The sequence below is a fragment of the Hippopotamus amphibius genome, chromosome 7, assembly GCF_030028045.1.
Source record: "Hippopotamus amphibius kiboko isolate mHipAmp2 chromosome 7, mHipAmp2.hap2, whole genome shotgun sequence".
Lineage (NCBI taxonomy): Eukaryota > Metazoa > Chordata > Mammalia > Artiodactyla > Hippopotamidae > Hippopotamus > Hippopotamus amphibius.
In genome coordinates, this window is record NC_080192.1 from 40,292,981 (window position 1) to 40,309,986 (window position 17,006).

Genomic DNA, 17,006 nt, shown 5'->3' on the forward strand with positions numbered 1-17,006 from the left:
AACATTATCCTAAAGGATTTTATCAAATTTTATTCTAAATAACAGAACCATGAGTTAGGTTTGAACCTAAGTTTTTTGCCATTAAATATGTTATTTAATATTAAACATCATGATGACATATACATATAAAGGGCAAAAGAAATTTAAAATAAAATTTGAACAGTGAAGAAAAATGGAGAAAAGTAAATAACTCTAGTGCATGTCCATAATATTTCAGAAGTCACACAATTCCTCTTTTTCCAATGGCGGCAAAAGTTGAAAAGCTTAGAACTGTTTAACATTTCTACTATCTGTGGGGAAAAAGGCTTTTCAGGGTAAACTGGCTGTAGTAGGAACAATAAGCAACATAAATTGTCGAAAGTGTTTAATAAAATTCTAACTAAGAATGGTTGTTGCTGATACAGATCTCAAAGGACTTGGGATTTCATAACTTTAGCAATTGTTTTCTGTTATAGTACTACTTGAAAATTTTGCAAAGGCTTCCTAAAAACATATGTGGAAGAAAAAGAGATGCAGGAAAAAAATAACAGATCTAGCTGTCTTTTTCCACTTTTCTATATCTTAATGTCAGTGATGATCTTTTAAACCTTTAATAATTTTAAGGCCTTTACAAAGAACAGCTATTAAGACTGTTAGTGCTAATTATTTAAGAATTCCTGATAACTTATTTAAACTTACCAAATATTTAGACTTGGACTTCCAACTTGATCAAAGTATAGAATTGCTATTGATAAAATAATATTTCAGCACTAATTACACTACTTTAACTGTATTTATGTCCATCTATTATCCAGCATTATCTATCTATCCATCCATTTACCTAAGACTCTAAAAATACTGCCTATTGGTGATAACATAAAGATATTTTGTTAATATGCCCCCTTCCATATACTTGGTAATGTAGAGAACAATTTTGGCATAATCTGGAAATTATCTACATAATTAAACCATACATTAATAAGCACTGAATTTATGTTTCTATTATTTTGGAAACTTTACTGATTTCCTTTCTTGTATTAAGGGGCTATGTACTCCCACTTTACATTTCTAGCATTAAAAAAGTCTTCTACAAACATGGACGCCATTTGTGACAATTGTGCTTTTACTTACCTTCGGCAGATAGACCTTGAACATTTACTCCTCTAGCTGCTAGAAAACTAAGGCAGACATCAACATTTTCAATCTGCAACATGAAAAGCAGTGAAAAAGTAACTTAGAAGGTTATTTTTTAATAAATAAATGAGCTAGAATGAAGCCACAGAGAAAGATAAAGAAAGGATGAATACTTTACATTCATTTCATACTAGAGAACTTTAAGCAGAGTTTCACAAGAATTATTTCAAGCTAATTGCAGAATGAATATAAAGATTGCATTGTCCAATTTGGTACTTACAAACAATTCATAAAGGCCTGATCAAGAACAGCATTCTTACAAATTAGCAACCCACCTACTTAGCATAAAACCAGACTGATTTTGAGCTTCACAAAGAAGTCTCAACTAAAGCATTCAATAGGATGAGACTCTTACTTGTGTGAGTCTTAGAATACTAGGGTGTGGGTAACTGAGATTCAAACAGTAATATTTGGTAAGTCTGCCAAAAGATAAATAAGATGGAGAAACGGTTGATACACATGAAAGAAATGAAACATATTTTCATCCTAAGACATAGAAATTCTTTATTTTAAAATCTATACTTGTATTTCTACAGTTGAGTAATTCTCTGATTAAATATAGGTATCACCTTTGTAATTTAAAAGAGTGATGCCACTGCTTTAAATAGTTCAACATGATAACCAATGATTAACCATTTAGTGTGAGAAGCAAAAAAAAAAAGGCATTTATGTTAATTCATGGGTTGATTTCACTATTAATTATGGCATTATATAGCAAAATTAAATAGCTAAGACTTTTTAAAAGAGTGTAGGAAACTGGAAAGTTCCAGTTCTTTGTGAGTCATTTCCTTGGGTTTTTTGGTATTCCATAAATCTTGAAATTCTAAAATAAATAAGAGATTTAAAGTTAATACTTGGCAAGGTACTGTTTTCTGTCTTATTAAATTCTCATCAAAAGCTATGCACGAGGACATACAAAGTTCTGCCAATGTCCTCTCTAGCTGAGCTTCATAGGAAGGTCAAAATGTCTCTTAAAGAAAATAAAAAGAAAAAATACATTCCAGAATCTGTCTTTATAAAATGGACAACTGTTTACGTTCCTTTTTAAATGTAATTTTGTGCAAAATTAAAGTAATACTATCCAATGAGAGTTTCTTTGCTTTAAAATGATTGTAGCCAAGGTATACACATTCTCTTTGAGAATAAAATAACTTTTACATTGATCCATTTCAAAATAAGTTTTACTGAAAGAATGATAGAGTTGAAGATGCTGAATGTTACATGACCAAGTAGACCTTCTGGTTCTACCTGTCAACATCTAAATACTCAAAAAACCTGTGGAATACACTTCAAATTCTTTCTTTTATTCACATTTCACTTTGCTATTAGAAAACAAGATAACATAAGGAAGGAAAGAAAAAGAAAAGTGTAACAAATAGAATATACTACTGCGTCTATCCAATGGGTTCTTTAAAAAATTTTTTTCCAGGTTGATTAAAAATAATCAACCTGAAAAAAAATTATTGTGCCAAATAATTATTGTGGCCTAGTATTAAGACAGAGAATTGAGTTGAATATTTTTGAATGTTTGCCATAACAGTCCTAATATCATTAATTTTATATCAATTATGTGAATTTTATAGAAAGTAAGATTTCTGGCCCAAATATATATAATAAACAGCAAAATGTATTTTTATTATACATAAACAGATTAGTTCATTGGAAGACCAAGAAAATATTCATGAACAGTGTCCGTAATTAAGTTTGTAAAATGGCTTTTTTGGCTGTTCAAACAATAAATTTAAACTGCTGTCTAGATTGGGTATTAGAGACAAACAACTCTCTCTCAACATGCACCATAAATTAGAAAGGGAAATTAAAAGGGTCCTAGCAAAGAAAAAAACTACTCCAAATATACACTACATTCCTTTCATATCTGTTTATCAAAAGCATTCAACCTTTTTTAATAGTTCTTTTTCAGTCATTCACCATGAGCACCAGCAATTTGATAGTTAATTCTGCTTCCCATCATACTGTAGGAGGTAAGTAAAAGCAACAGAATAAATACTTGAATACAAAATCTCCAATATAATTATTAAAGGATAGTTCATTAAAATTTATTTATTCACCAATATTTGTTTTTGGTCAAAATTAATTCTCCAACAGTGTAACGACATAATAAACATAACTTAAGAAAATAATATCCTCTCTGTACCTAATTCCAAAGTCATCCATAAATTCAATCATGCTTGTTGGTACTACTTACACTTTTTACCCAGCAATAAGTTATAACAAAAGAAAATGGCCTTGAGAAATGTCGTTAAATGTCATTCATGATTAGTTTCCTCATCAGAGGCATACCCTAGAATAATTTGAGAAGACTTTCTAACTATATAATAATATATTTCGGTTAATGATTATTTTTATTTTAATAAATTTGAGACAGAATCTCATAATTCCTGTTTTAGAAAAATAAAACGTTCCCTCACATTTCCCAATTAAATAGTCCTATAAATACTATTTTACTTCCTAATTTTTCTGTCACGTCAAACCTCAATTGTTCTTTGAACTAAAAACCTCTAAACATTTTTGAAATCCCAAACAGATAAAAGTTATTTGGCCATCAAATTTATCCAATTAATTGAAGTGAGTTTTATTTTTTCTCAGTATTATTTGAATCAGATACCAAATAAGCTATCGAAATTCAAATCGTACTTTTAACATTTAATAATTTGGGTCAATTTTTAATTAGAATAATCTCATGTACGTTAATAAACTATTTAATAAACAACCACATAGTTACCTAAATATAATGGAAACAAAAGTTTCATAGATCAGTACTTACTAAATGAAATCACTTGTGATGCTTTCTACTAATAATATTGTCGTCCATTTTAATTAATTAATTAATACTTTATTTATATATATAAATATTGGTTAAAATCCACTAGAAGAATTTCAGGATCCATTAATGGACAGTAATCCACAATTTGAAAAACACTGACCTAAAGAAGACCAAAGCATTGACACATCTACAGAACGTTGTTTTGGTTGGGGAGGGTGAGCGCAGCAACTATATTCAATGGTGAATAAGAAAGTGGAAAATGATCCTGACAAGCAAAGTCACTGCGTGGACTTAACTACATCAGTTAACTGGCATAAAACAAAACAAAATATTCAAAATACTGGTTATATAATTCTTAGGATATGGTTACAAATGGCGTCCTTGTGTCTAAGGTCTGAAAAAGAATTTTAACTTTTGTTTTCGGTCCCCTTTAATTTGTCTAGAAACCAAATCATTTTGAAAAGGAAAGCAACTGAGTTGAAATCTGAGTCAATTCTTTATAAACAATCAGTGATTTGACCAAATTTAAACAACTATTTCAAAATTACTAGGTTATTTGACAAAGTCAATCTTTTCTTGATCTCTCCTCCTTACTCCCTCTGTTTGGTTTATGGGCATATAAAGATGTTTGTTGAGTTTTCACAGATTTATTTATCTATTTATTTACTCAGGCTTTTAAAAAATTTTATGAAGATATGGGTTTAGTGAAGCTCTAAGCCTCTGGGAGAGCAGAACTGAATTCTGTTGACTCGTGCACCTTCGGCAGCCTAGCATGGTGTTTAGTGTCTGCTAGATGCTCATTGCATACTTGAGGAAGAATGGAGGAGAGAAGGAGTGTTGGCCCACGGGTTCTTGTAATTTTGGAAAAAATGAGTACAAGAGAGAGAGAGAAACAGAGACAAAGAATCATTTGATCCAGAGGCTACATGTTATATTCTCTTTGGGAATCTTTTAAAATATACTACTTCCCTGTGCAGGACTCCAGACATTAGGAGTCAGAAATTCTGTGAGTTGGGGTTGGACATCAGTTTGTTTTCAAATTCTAGCTCCTAATCTCAGTCTATCTTCATCTTTACAGATTACGCAACTGACCTCCAGTCTCACATAAAGATAAGCAAAAGAAGCTAACAAAAGAGTATATACTATATGATGCCCAATTTATAAAAGTCAAGATCATCAAGACTGAAAAATGAAAACAGACATTAGAATAGTGATAAACTTTGGAGGAGTATAGTCTGCAAAGGGACACGAGAACAGGCATGCTAGAAGTGTCCTTTGTTTTGATCTGAGTGGTGAGTACACAGGTGTAGACATATTTAAAAATCATTCAGCTATACACTTAAGACTGGAGTACTTTATACACTTTCTATGTTTGCTTTATCTCAAACTCTATTAGAGTATTTACACTCTTCTATGTGTGTTTTACTTAAATTAAAAATAAAAAAAATAAAGGTCCCTTGCTTTGTTGAGAATAGACTCAAGGCATTTAAAGATAGAAGAATGGAAACCTGTCAGGTAGCTCTTGCAAGTAATTCAAGTGAGATGATGGTGTTTCAGACAATGGAGGTGGCAGTGAGGTGATGAAAAATGATCCAATTCTGGATATATTTTGAAGGAATGTAATGGGAAGATGTGGCATTTAAGAGAAAGAGAGGAGTCAAAGATGATGCCCAAGTTCTTGGCCTCAGGAACTAGATGGATGAAATCTCCATCCATTAAGATGGAAAAAGCCACAGATAGATACAAGAGGTTAATTTTTGGACATGTTATCTACTCTCTTAGACACCCAAATGGATGTACAGGCATTTGGACAGACAATCTGGAGTTCAATCGAGAGGTTTGGGAAGAGAGATTTAAATTTGAGGGTCATCCTCATACAGAAGGTAATTAAAGCCACGGGGCTAGATTAAATCACCAAGGGCATGTAGCTATAAAAGAGAAGAGGAACAAACACTAGGCCTGAGGAGACTCACTGGAAAGAAGAGGAGGAACCAACAGAGGAAACTGAGGACAGGCAACCAGTGACATGTGAGGCAAATCGGGTGAGTATGGGACACAGAAAAGCACCTGAAGAAAGTATGTTAGGGCCAAGGGAGACATGAGCTCTAGCTAAAGCAGCTGATAAGGAAGATGAGAACTAAGACTTGACTCTTCGATCTAGGATTAAATAAATCAATTCATAAAAGCCTAATCCTGCTACTCCCTGGCTCTCATGCTTGCTGGCACTTGGTTTCTCTCTCTCTCTCTCTACACACACACACACACACACACACACACACACACACACACACACACGCTTATTTATATTTATAAACATATACATAATAGAAAATATATGTATATAAAGGAATATATATACATACACACGCATACATTTGACCAGCAACGTATAAGCTCCTTGAGGATTTTTTTCTTTGTCCATTTTTCTCTCCCCAGTGTCTAGAAGAGTACCTTAGGTGTGCTATCAGCAATTGTTGAGGGAATGAATTAACTACACAGGGATAAAATAAGGTTCTATGCCTAGATCATACAAATAAAAAAAGGAGACATAATCAAACAATACTTTATAATACTATTAACCATCAAATTCAGCGTATGTGCCCAGGCAGCTTAGACTTCTGCAGCATCCGAAGCTTCTCCTCTCTAATGCTTATCACACTCATCTCCACTGGAGGGATCCAGCATCCCCCCTCTCCCATTTACACTTCTACGGGAACTTGTTGCCATTATAGTTTAGGACTGATAGAAATAAGTCATTTAAAAGAATTTCCAAAATTGTGGAGCCCATAAAGATCATCTTATCTGACCTTTTCAAATTAAATAATGAGATGAGATCCAGATAATACACATCATTACTTAGAGGACCCAGTGAAACTGCACATGTATACGTCCACAGTACAATGTACTGCACATAGTAAGAACTCAAACTCAACAACAAAAAAGTAGCTAAGATTCCTATACCAGTTTTTACTATTAATAGCAGGTGGTAATGGTATAAAATAGAATCATAGCCTCTTTTGCTTTTGCTATCACAGCAATCTTTCTGAGAATTATCCACATTGCATAAAACCTGCTTCCCAAACTTTTAATACAACAGTTTTCAAATTTTGCTACACATTAGAATCGCCTGATGAACTTTAAATCTATACATGCCCAATTTTACACCACCATCAGTTAAATCAGAATGTCTGTGGAGAGCAGTCAGTTATCAAAATTGTTCAAAGTCCCCAAGCGATTCCAATTTGCAATGCTTGGAAACCAAAGCTTCAATCTATGCTCTTCAAAGAAAGTAACTGCATACAATTTCAAATTACGGCCATATGGATGCAAGAACTGCACTGTTCACACTGTAGCACTTTATTGTCTTTTGTTTATTTGAACCGTTATACTATATAATTCATGTGTTTTACACTTATTCCTTTGGTATTAAAATATATCTTTTCCTTTGTAGTGGTAATACAAAGAAGTCCATTCTCAATTCTGCGGGCACGCCATTTCTCATTTGGCGCAGGTAACAGTCATATGTGCAGCTCATGGACAACACTCAGGACCTTTACTTGCCTATTTTACGTCATGCACTATTTCTTGGGTCCTTCTATTTGCGGCTTACATTTTATTGGAATGGAACACCTATGCTGCCCCTCTTTTTCCTGTTAAATTTGAGCATGGCTAACTATAAAAATATTGACTGTATAATGAAAATGAAACCAAAAGTTTCTAAATTCTAGATCCAATCAATGCTTTCAGAAGTTTTTAAGTGTTTGGGCACACTGAGCCTTTAGGCTTTTGGATTCTATGAAAATAATGTTATCACAATGGCCTAAACAAAAACACAGTTTTTCTAGAGTAAATATGTAAATGTATCAGTCTGTGTTTTCCTTATTGAAGATACTAAACAAATTCAATAGAATTTGATTCATATTTTTAGACATGAGTATTTCTATTTGCATAAGCAATGTTAGTATCTTGAAGCACTACCATTTAATTTTATGTTCTAAAAATCAAACCACTCATTTATTCATCCATTAAACATTTATTAAACTTACTTTATGCCTGGAATTGTGCTCAGTGCTACAGATATAAATTTCAAGATATAGCCACTATTCTCGTATATTCTAAAGAGCATTGATTTCTTTCCAATATTTTTCACTATTCCCACCAAGAACAGGAGTCATTTTTCAGAAATTTCTTTGTCTAATTTCATAATTGTATATTTATCTTGACCCTTATGAACTTGCTAAATAAAAATGAACATGGCTAGTTGTTAAATCACAAATTGGGTTTCAAATAAGGAAAATAAGAGTTTTCATTATCTTCACTTATGAAAACTCAAGACAGTCATCAATGTATGTATGCTTTCAATTTTTTTTTAAACCTGAGGGTCAATATGTGTCCTCAACATATTAAACATAGAGTGTGTATTGGAAATACCTGTACTTATTCATTTCAGTGTTGAATAAACTAGTCCAAAAAAAGAGTAATTAAAAGTGTTTTTAATTAGCACAACTCTTTATTGAATATATAAACTTGAAGCAGTATGTTTGATGCCACCCAGCTTTTTAGTATTTTTACTACAAAACTAGTATAATCTATTTTGGAAGATGTAACTGGAGGCATCTTTCACAATATTAACAAAATTATACCTTACCTATTCATAGGTTTCTTTCATTTTTACTTATGGACATTTAGTGCAAATTACATTCTGGGTATGATTAGTATTAACTTATTGTTTGTGATTAAATTTTAACCAAGATCAACTGCAGCAACTATTGACTGTTTATTATGGGCAAACACCTCTACTAGATGGTTAAAGGATGTAAAACTGAATTATAAGTTCTTTGCCTTTGTGAGCTCGTAAAATAGCTGAAGAGACATAAAAAGATTCATAAATCACCATAACACAAGGCATAATATTCCAAAAGAGAATTGTAAAGAACACTACATGGCAGTAAAGAGAATGGATTTATAGATTTTCACTACTGATCTGGGGAAAGCTTCGCAGGAGAAGTGTCATTTGGATGCACAGGATATGTCTGATTTTGACAAGATTAGACAAGCTTCAGGAGGGGGAGCAGACATGCCCAACAGAGCAACCCACAGCAACACACAACTGCTCACAAGGATGCTTGAAAACAGACCGTGCCAGCCTTTCCTTTCTGCAATTATGTTTACAGAGCTGAATTTGGCCTGGAACTCAGAAGGCTCTGATGCCCCCCTGGAATACTAAAACCACTGCAATATAGGAAGTTAAATAATTGTAAACCAGGTAGCAGGCATAATATTTCAAAGACTGAGTTCTCCCAACAGATACAATGCATCCTGGTCAGGGCATGTCTGAGGTACTGCTGTTGTGAATCATTCACAGAGAATGTGTGGAAGAATATAAACCAAATGTAACTTTCATTCTCTCTGGTGGTAAATTCTCTGTGACTTGTGCTATTTTTAATTAATGATTCTTCCTATTTTTCATGGTAAACATGTACTGCTATTATCATTATATAAATTAATTACATTTGATTTCAACCAAAAATAAACAGATAAGATGGCTCAGTTTGAGCAAACTCCCATCCTATCATAAAATTCAAATAATTATATAGATTTTAGCCAAAGATTTTAATATAACTTTTAAATATAAATATTTGGAGAATTAAAGCAAAATGCAATAGCGTTTTTGCGTTGGTTAAAGTTCTTAAGATGTTTGCTTTCATTCATTCACATAATGATTGTTTATTATTCATTGAGACATGTCGAAGCCCTTAAAAATATATATAATCTCATAGGAGAGAGAATTCCAATGTAATGCAATGAATGTTATAATCAGAGAAACAGACTCCTAAAGAAGCATGCAGAACAGTCTATTCACGATCAGAGGTAAAGGGACTAGAAAAGGAGAAAGTTATTAGTAACCAAGACTTGCCTATCATGGTAAGTTTTGGTTACTAATTACAAAGATATATTCTTCTGAAATTGCCGTAACTATACCACTTTTCCAATGATAAAAGTGTTACCAGAATACGGGGATATGTGTATAAAAACAGATGATTGAACCTGGTGTACCCCCCCCCAAAAAAAAAAAAAAGTGTTACCAGAGAACTAAATTGAGATGCTCAAGGTCACACAGAGAAAATATGTCAAAACCGGAGCCTGTATCATTAACTCACACATTTTTTTTCTGTTTCTAGGGAAGCCTGAGCTGGTCCCTGAAAGGTCAGGAAGGGTTAACCAAATAACAGGATGTGGGGTGAAGTGAACCCAAGAAAGGATCAATATATGAACTGCTCAGGGTTTAGAAACCCCATAAGTTAAGGGACTTGCAAGGAACTCAGAATAGCCAGGAATATTAAGAGTTGAATCCCACTTAAATCTTTCTCCACAACATCTTTGTTTATCAGTGTGAAAATAGGCCCCTCCAAAAGCTGGTGGCCTTCAACAGGTTTCAAGAAACTATGTCAGAGGAGAGATCAGGCAGAAGGGACTCCAGGAACAAAAATTCTGAGATCTGGAAAATCCAGCAGCAGAAGACGAGGCCACAGAGATAAACAGGGGCTAAATGTGGAACATCTTCCCTATCTTGCTAAGGTCCTGGGCTTGATCTTAAAGCTCAGGGCGCTAATGGTGTGTTTGAAGTGAAAGAAAGAAATGGTCACTGTTATTACACTGAAAATGTCTATTTTATATGACCACACAGTATATACATAGGTTTATAGATAGAAATTAATAAAAGTTTCACAAATCAATTTCTACCCATACCATCTGCAACGCACTCTGATTTTTAAAAAGTCCATTTTAGTGTATTCAATTTTAATATGTCATTTATAAAATATTAACTTCATAACACACTAGATGAACAGGCTGCACTGTGAGGAACCGGATACTACATTTTAAAAACAGAAGCAGGGGAAATGGTTTGAAAGCCACCTCTTCCTCCATCACTTAACAACTCAGCACAGGAAGGGAGTTCATACAGAGTTTTAAGCATGTGTGTTATTCACTCCAAATGCAAAACCCTTTTTTCATCTTTACCATAAACTCTAGTAAGTTTCATATTTTGACCATTCAATAGAGGCTTAGAAATAACATAATTTTTATAAGTTTACACAATTAATAAATAGCAGAGCCAGAATTCAAACTCAACCCTGTCAGTCTCCAATGAAATCACCATTTCTGCTACACTATGATTCCTACCACTGTAATTTGGATATTCCAACTGAGCCATTTCCAGCTTCTGACTCAAGCTCACTATATGATTGACAGGTGGTTAGGATACAGGCATGGCACAAGATAGGTGCTTCTTAAATGTCTGGTTGAATGTAAGGATGAAATTGTGTAGTGCGAATGTAAAGACAGAGTATGCAAAATTTATTTGTTCCATACATATTCTAAGTTCCCAAGGTTTAAATGTCTTCCAGATTATTTCACGACTATCCAGTGCATTTTTATATCCTGGTAGATGAACATACAGAATGACTGATGTGGCCACAAGCCAAGGAACAATGGCAATCACCAGAAGCTGGAACAGGCAAGGAATGGATTCCCCCTACAGCCTCTGCAGGGAGCACAGGACTCCTGAAGTCTTGATTTTGGCCTTGTGATACTGATTTCAGACTTCTGGCATCCAGAACAGTGAGAGATTAAGGTTCTACTGTTTGAAGCCACTGCATTTGTGATAATTTGTTACAGCAGCCACAGGAAACTAATACAATTATCTACTTAGCAGAGCAGCAGATATCAAAACTTCAGCAAGCCTAAGGGCGAGCTGGAACCTGTAAGCGTGCAGGTTTCTAGGCCCTGCCCTCTAAGGTTTGCTTTGTGACGTCTGTGGGGAGGAGAGGTGAAAGGTACAGTTTAACTAGGTATTTCATGTCGTTGTAGGCTATGTCCCATGTTTTCCTTTCCTATCTCAATTTAGTTTGTGTCCTGGGATAGGGAGAGGTAGGAGACAGTAATTTTGTTTAGCTCTTCAGTTTGTTTTTGTGTTTAGTTGATCTAGGGATAGATATGAGGAGTCAGTTCATTGGTTAAGCACTATAGTGTAATAATTTAAAGTTTTGCGGTCAAATAAATCTGAGTTTGAATCCTAGTCATGAAATTTACACACTGTAAGAAATAAACTGATAAAATTTTTACTCTCCTGAAGACTCAGCTTCCTTATCTGTGAAACGAGAATTAAAGAAGCTCCCACAAAATATATTATGTGAGGATGACAGATGTTTACGAAGAGCTTAGCTCCATATGAGGCATATGTGTATCTACGTCTGTGGGTATGTATGCTGTGTACCTATTTTTCATGCTAGGAATGCTTTATAGAAACACATATATAACAGAAGTGTGTGTGTGTATGTGACTAGATAGATAGGTAGACAGATAGATAGATAAGAGTCCAGATATGGAAATTTTATTAGGATTTTATCAGATAAAAATTATTTTTTGTTCAAAATTCTATATTCTGCTTTAATGACTTGGTGATTAGAGAATAATGACCATCCTTTAAAATCAGTCGCCAATTATAGACGATATTACATCTTCATTATAGGCTATAACTGACAATATAAAGTGTTATAAATATAAAATTGTAAAATGCAGCATAAGTATTCATTGACCTGAAAATATACTCTGTGAGTTTTTAATAAGCTTCTGCTTCTTAGTTTGTTTCAGAGAACAAAGCAAAACAAGGAATCTTACTCTTTTATTATGAAGTTATAAAACCATTCTAAACTTAATATCTACTTATATGTGGGAAGACATTCTGGAACCTTTTTGAAGCATTGAAAGTGTTGAAGTATGTGGGCCGAGCGATGGGATTCAGAATGTCCTGCTTGAGCAGTGGAGGAACTGAGGGTGTGGGGCGTGGAGACTAATATCACCCTGTTTGGTCCTGAGGGATGGCTGGTTAGCCAAAGACGGGTAAGATTCCTCAGAGGAGGAACAACCTAAGACAGGCACAGCCGCAGAGGGGCCAACAGGGGTGGGGCACAGACCCCCAATATCTGAGAGAGGTCTCCTACCCCCAGGGCTGTTTTGCTCTCCACCCCCAGCTCAAATCCACACCTGCTCAACTCAGACCCAGGAAGTAAACAAAGATAATTGCCTCAGTCATGTGAGGCCTTTGATTGTTTATGAGTGTAACCTGAGAATGTTAGCCCACGAACTCAATAAAAGCAGCCTGGGATGAGTCAGCGGGGCTCTTGATCCGAGAGGTCTTGAGCCCCCCGGTCCCACTTTTCTCTTCAGTCTGTGTCTGTGTCTTCTTCAAGCTTGCGGCACCCGTCACTCGCCTCGAGTCGCCGAGCTGGTCTCGGCACTTATACTTAGGGCTAAGTTAAAATTAATTATTGTATTTAATGCAACAGTTATTTTCCAAATGCATAATTTCACCACAAAATCTGTAAATCATTATTTATGTCATATGCCTACACCCTCTCCCAAAGTAACCAAAGCTTTTATTGCCACCATAGATGGAAGAAGGAAGCACAGTATTAGAGAAAAATGCTCATTTATATTGCAAGTTTGGAGGCAGCGGAGGGAGGAGAAGGATCCAAACAATACAGAGAAAGGGGGGTGGCGGGGTAAAAGGAGAAGGAGAGGGAGGGAGACTTGAATCCCAGGCCTTATTTTGTTAAATGCTTTTGTTAATAAGTTTAAAAGCAATATGGCCTACACTCAGACATGAAACCAAACACTGATTCTTCCACTTATTAAACAGGGATACAGGCAGCCTCAACGAGGCAACAAGTTCTTTTGTAGGTTTGCAATGATGACTCAATGAAAAATGCAAGCAAATCATCTAGCACAGCAATGGATAAAGATGGTTGGTTGACATTCAACCTACAGGTGAATCAATAAGTGATACGGATATGGCTGGACTCTCAGGTCCATCTCTAAAATCTGATGCTTCTATGATACTATCTCATAATATTTTTTATGTTTGAAATATGGCTAATACAAATCAAACGGACTATACGGTTTTTCAAAGTGTAACCAGACGTCATGAATTTTTGTCTGTGGCTATCCATACAGGTCAGTTTAATTCATATTAAAATCATTTAAATATAATATCATAAAGCAAGACGATTGGGTACATCTACTGATTTTCAAATAATATATTTTATCAAAGATATACTTCTCAAATTATTATACTGAGATCTAGTGAACAAGATTGCCCCATTTCACTCCCTTTTTCTGTCCTATGGAAGTACTTTTTAAAAACATTGTTTAATCATTATAGATTTTTAAGCTAAGAATATCATAGGTCATATTTAAAATGGCCTCATATCTTAGTATATTGTTTTCCAAACTAGGGTTTTAAAAACTGCTATTATTTCATATTTTTTACTATGGAGTATTAAAAGTGGTAATTTTCTATTAATTTCAAGAAGGGGATTGAAAAAGATGGAACAAGGGACTTCCTGGGTGAGTGGGGGAAAGATGGAGCAGTAAGTTCTTTAAAAAAAAAAAAAAAAGATTATTGAGGATAATGAAAACTAAAATTATGAAAGGACTGCGACAAAATATGTTTCTAATACTAGGCATGACTGTATTTTGTGTTTACTCAGATAGTGGCTTATCAGTGGGAAACAACTTACAGCCTTTTAAGTCAAAACTATCAGGATAAAGAATATTCTAAATGTTTAGGAAAGTGGTTGATATTTAAATATACAGTAGAAATATTAAGTACATTTGCAATTTTTATGTATAGATATAAAGCTTAATAACTACCTGCAAAAACAGAAATATTTTATATCTTGTCTCCAAAAAGAAAGAAAAAATTTGTACGTGGAATCTGGTATCCAGTCTAAAACTACTTAACTTCAATTTCTATTTGTGCTATTAATGGCACAAATCAATTTAAATATTGATACTTATAAGAAAAACATTTACACTATTTATTTGATAATATAAAGTTAATGTAGGAAGGCATTCTTATATTTTCAGCATTTAATTTCTGAATGGCAGACCAGATAACTTTCATAAAAATACTGTTTTTTGTTGTAAATTAGACATAATATATTTTAGGAAATATCTTTCTTACCTTACTATGAGTGTAGTTTTAAAAAGCTATAAAGATTGAAAACCCAAGCATATCTCTGAGATGAAATATTGAACAGAAACCATGGTGTTCAGTGTTTTGTTGAATCAATCTAGCAAGTCAGAGTTCTAAGGACTTTAGAGTTAATCAGTCTAATTTCCTCATTGCAAAAATGAGTGAAGACTCTGAGCATTTACTGAATTCTTTTTCCTTGGTCATTTAATCAGAATTATAATTTCAGTGCCCATTGTCCTTTCAATATGACACAGCTACTCTCAACGCCCCCATGTTATTTCAATTACTTCATTCAAAATTTACAAGTATACAGAGCAACTTCTAGAAACAAACTCAGTTTTAAAAATCATCAGGGTGATATTCTAATAATTTAATATAAATTCCCTAATACTTGTCTAGTAATTTAATATAAATTTCCTAACATTTGTAGTGTATGCTTATTCTTCTAAAATGAGCCTAAATAAAAATAATGAAATCATTAAGGAAACTGCAAAGTAGAGATTTTCAGTTAGTATTTCTTTAGAGATCAGAGCTCTATTTGTAGGAGAACATTTGTCTTCATTAAGCTATCTTTTGCTAGACATTCCAGAAGATGAACAGTTTCAAAATGGCAGGGGATCATGTGAATGGACTAACTTAGCAATATTCCACTCCTCTGAGTCATGGTGCTAGAATCCTGCACTGTGCCATTTATAAGATTTTATTAAACCTTTAGAGCATTCCAATATTTTATCTCTTCCCTATTTGGTTAGGAACATCATCTTCTTATCTTACCTAAATAGATCCTTTAAAAGGGCAGCAATAACAAGCAGTGGCTGAAAGAATTAAAACTTGAAAGGACAGCATACTGATAAAAGAATGGGATACTTTTTCTATCAAGGATAGTTTCACTCTCCAGATTGCTGTAAACTATAGAAATGGAATAAAAATGCCGATGAAATCCATAACAGTAATTATTGTGGCAGCCATAGCCCTGTGGGACATGGAATCAGAGAATTAAAGGAAGACTAAAACCTAATTTTTCATCTCCTAGGAATAGAAAAGGGTAAGAGGCACAAGGTTCCAAAAATCCTCATATCAGCAAATTTAAAACAATATGATATGATAGAAGAGAAAGTAGAAGAGTGTGGCTGAAAAAACAACTGAGCTACTAGAGTGAGGAAGGCAGGAGCCAGCAAAGAGGAAGGACAGGCTATGAACCACATCAGCCAGATTCTCAGCTCTGCCCCATAATCTAATTCTTGGTTTGCAACATTTTACACAAATTTCCTAACCCCTCCATGCATTTATGAAGATTATTAAATATCATGGTCTATTTTATTAGCACCCCACTCTAACCAACTGAGCTAACTGGCCAAGCGCTCTAATGGTCTATTTTAAAAGAAAGACAATTTTGTTTTCAAAACAACTTTTCCCCTACGTGTCTTACATTTTTGTCTAAGAACCTTGCACTTGTGCCTCTGCATTTCAAATACATGTTGGGCATTTTTTTTCTGCTATTTTTAATCTCCTGGGCATTCTGGACATTCCTGGTATTTATAGTTGACTAATTTTTTCCTCATGTAATCTCACCAAAGTTGTGGCATGCGGCATAAACTCTGAATCCTGATACCACCCACCTAGAAATTACTTCACAGGTGCTATCCATATTAGTAACTTCATCTTTGGATGAGGTTAAATATAGTGTTGAACAAGCTCTTACCAACTTAAGTTCTGTTTTTTTTTCAGGATGAGTTTAGTCTCAAACTTATTAAGGAAAGAGAGCAATAGATAGCAGTTGAAACTTAGAATAAATATGCATCAAAACCTCTCACTAATCCTGCTAATCTTGCTAATCAACTGCTAAAGACAAGTTCATATTTTTCTTAAATACATGCCCTTTAGCCAATGATATTTGCAAGAATCATTGTTGAATTTTCTTTATCTGCTATAAAATACTATAATCAATTTTTTTCTTTATATTATAAGGTAACCATTAGAGAATGACATGGAAAAGAGTGTATTATC

At 34.0% G+C, this 17,006-nt stretch overlaps 1 protein-coding gene across 3 annotated transcripts in view; it reads right to left on the reverse strand.

The window, feature by feature from the left end:
* NAV3 (neuron navigator 3) overlaps positions 1–17,006 on the reverse strand; it is an 826,584-nt gene that overhangs the window by 215,941 nt on the left and 593,637 nt on the right. For all 3 annotated transcript variants that reach the window (XM_057740850.1, XM_057740848.1, XM_057740849.1), the window contains exon 5: positions 1,111–1,183. In XM_057740850.1, the coding sequence (XP_057596833.1) occupies positions 1,111–1,183 (73 nt within the window). The remainder of the gene's footprint in view (positions 1–1,110; positions 1,184–17,006) is intronic.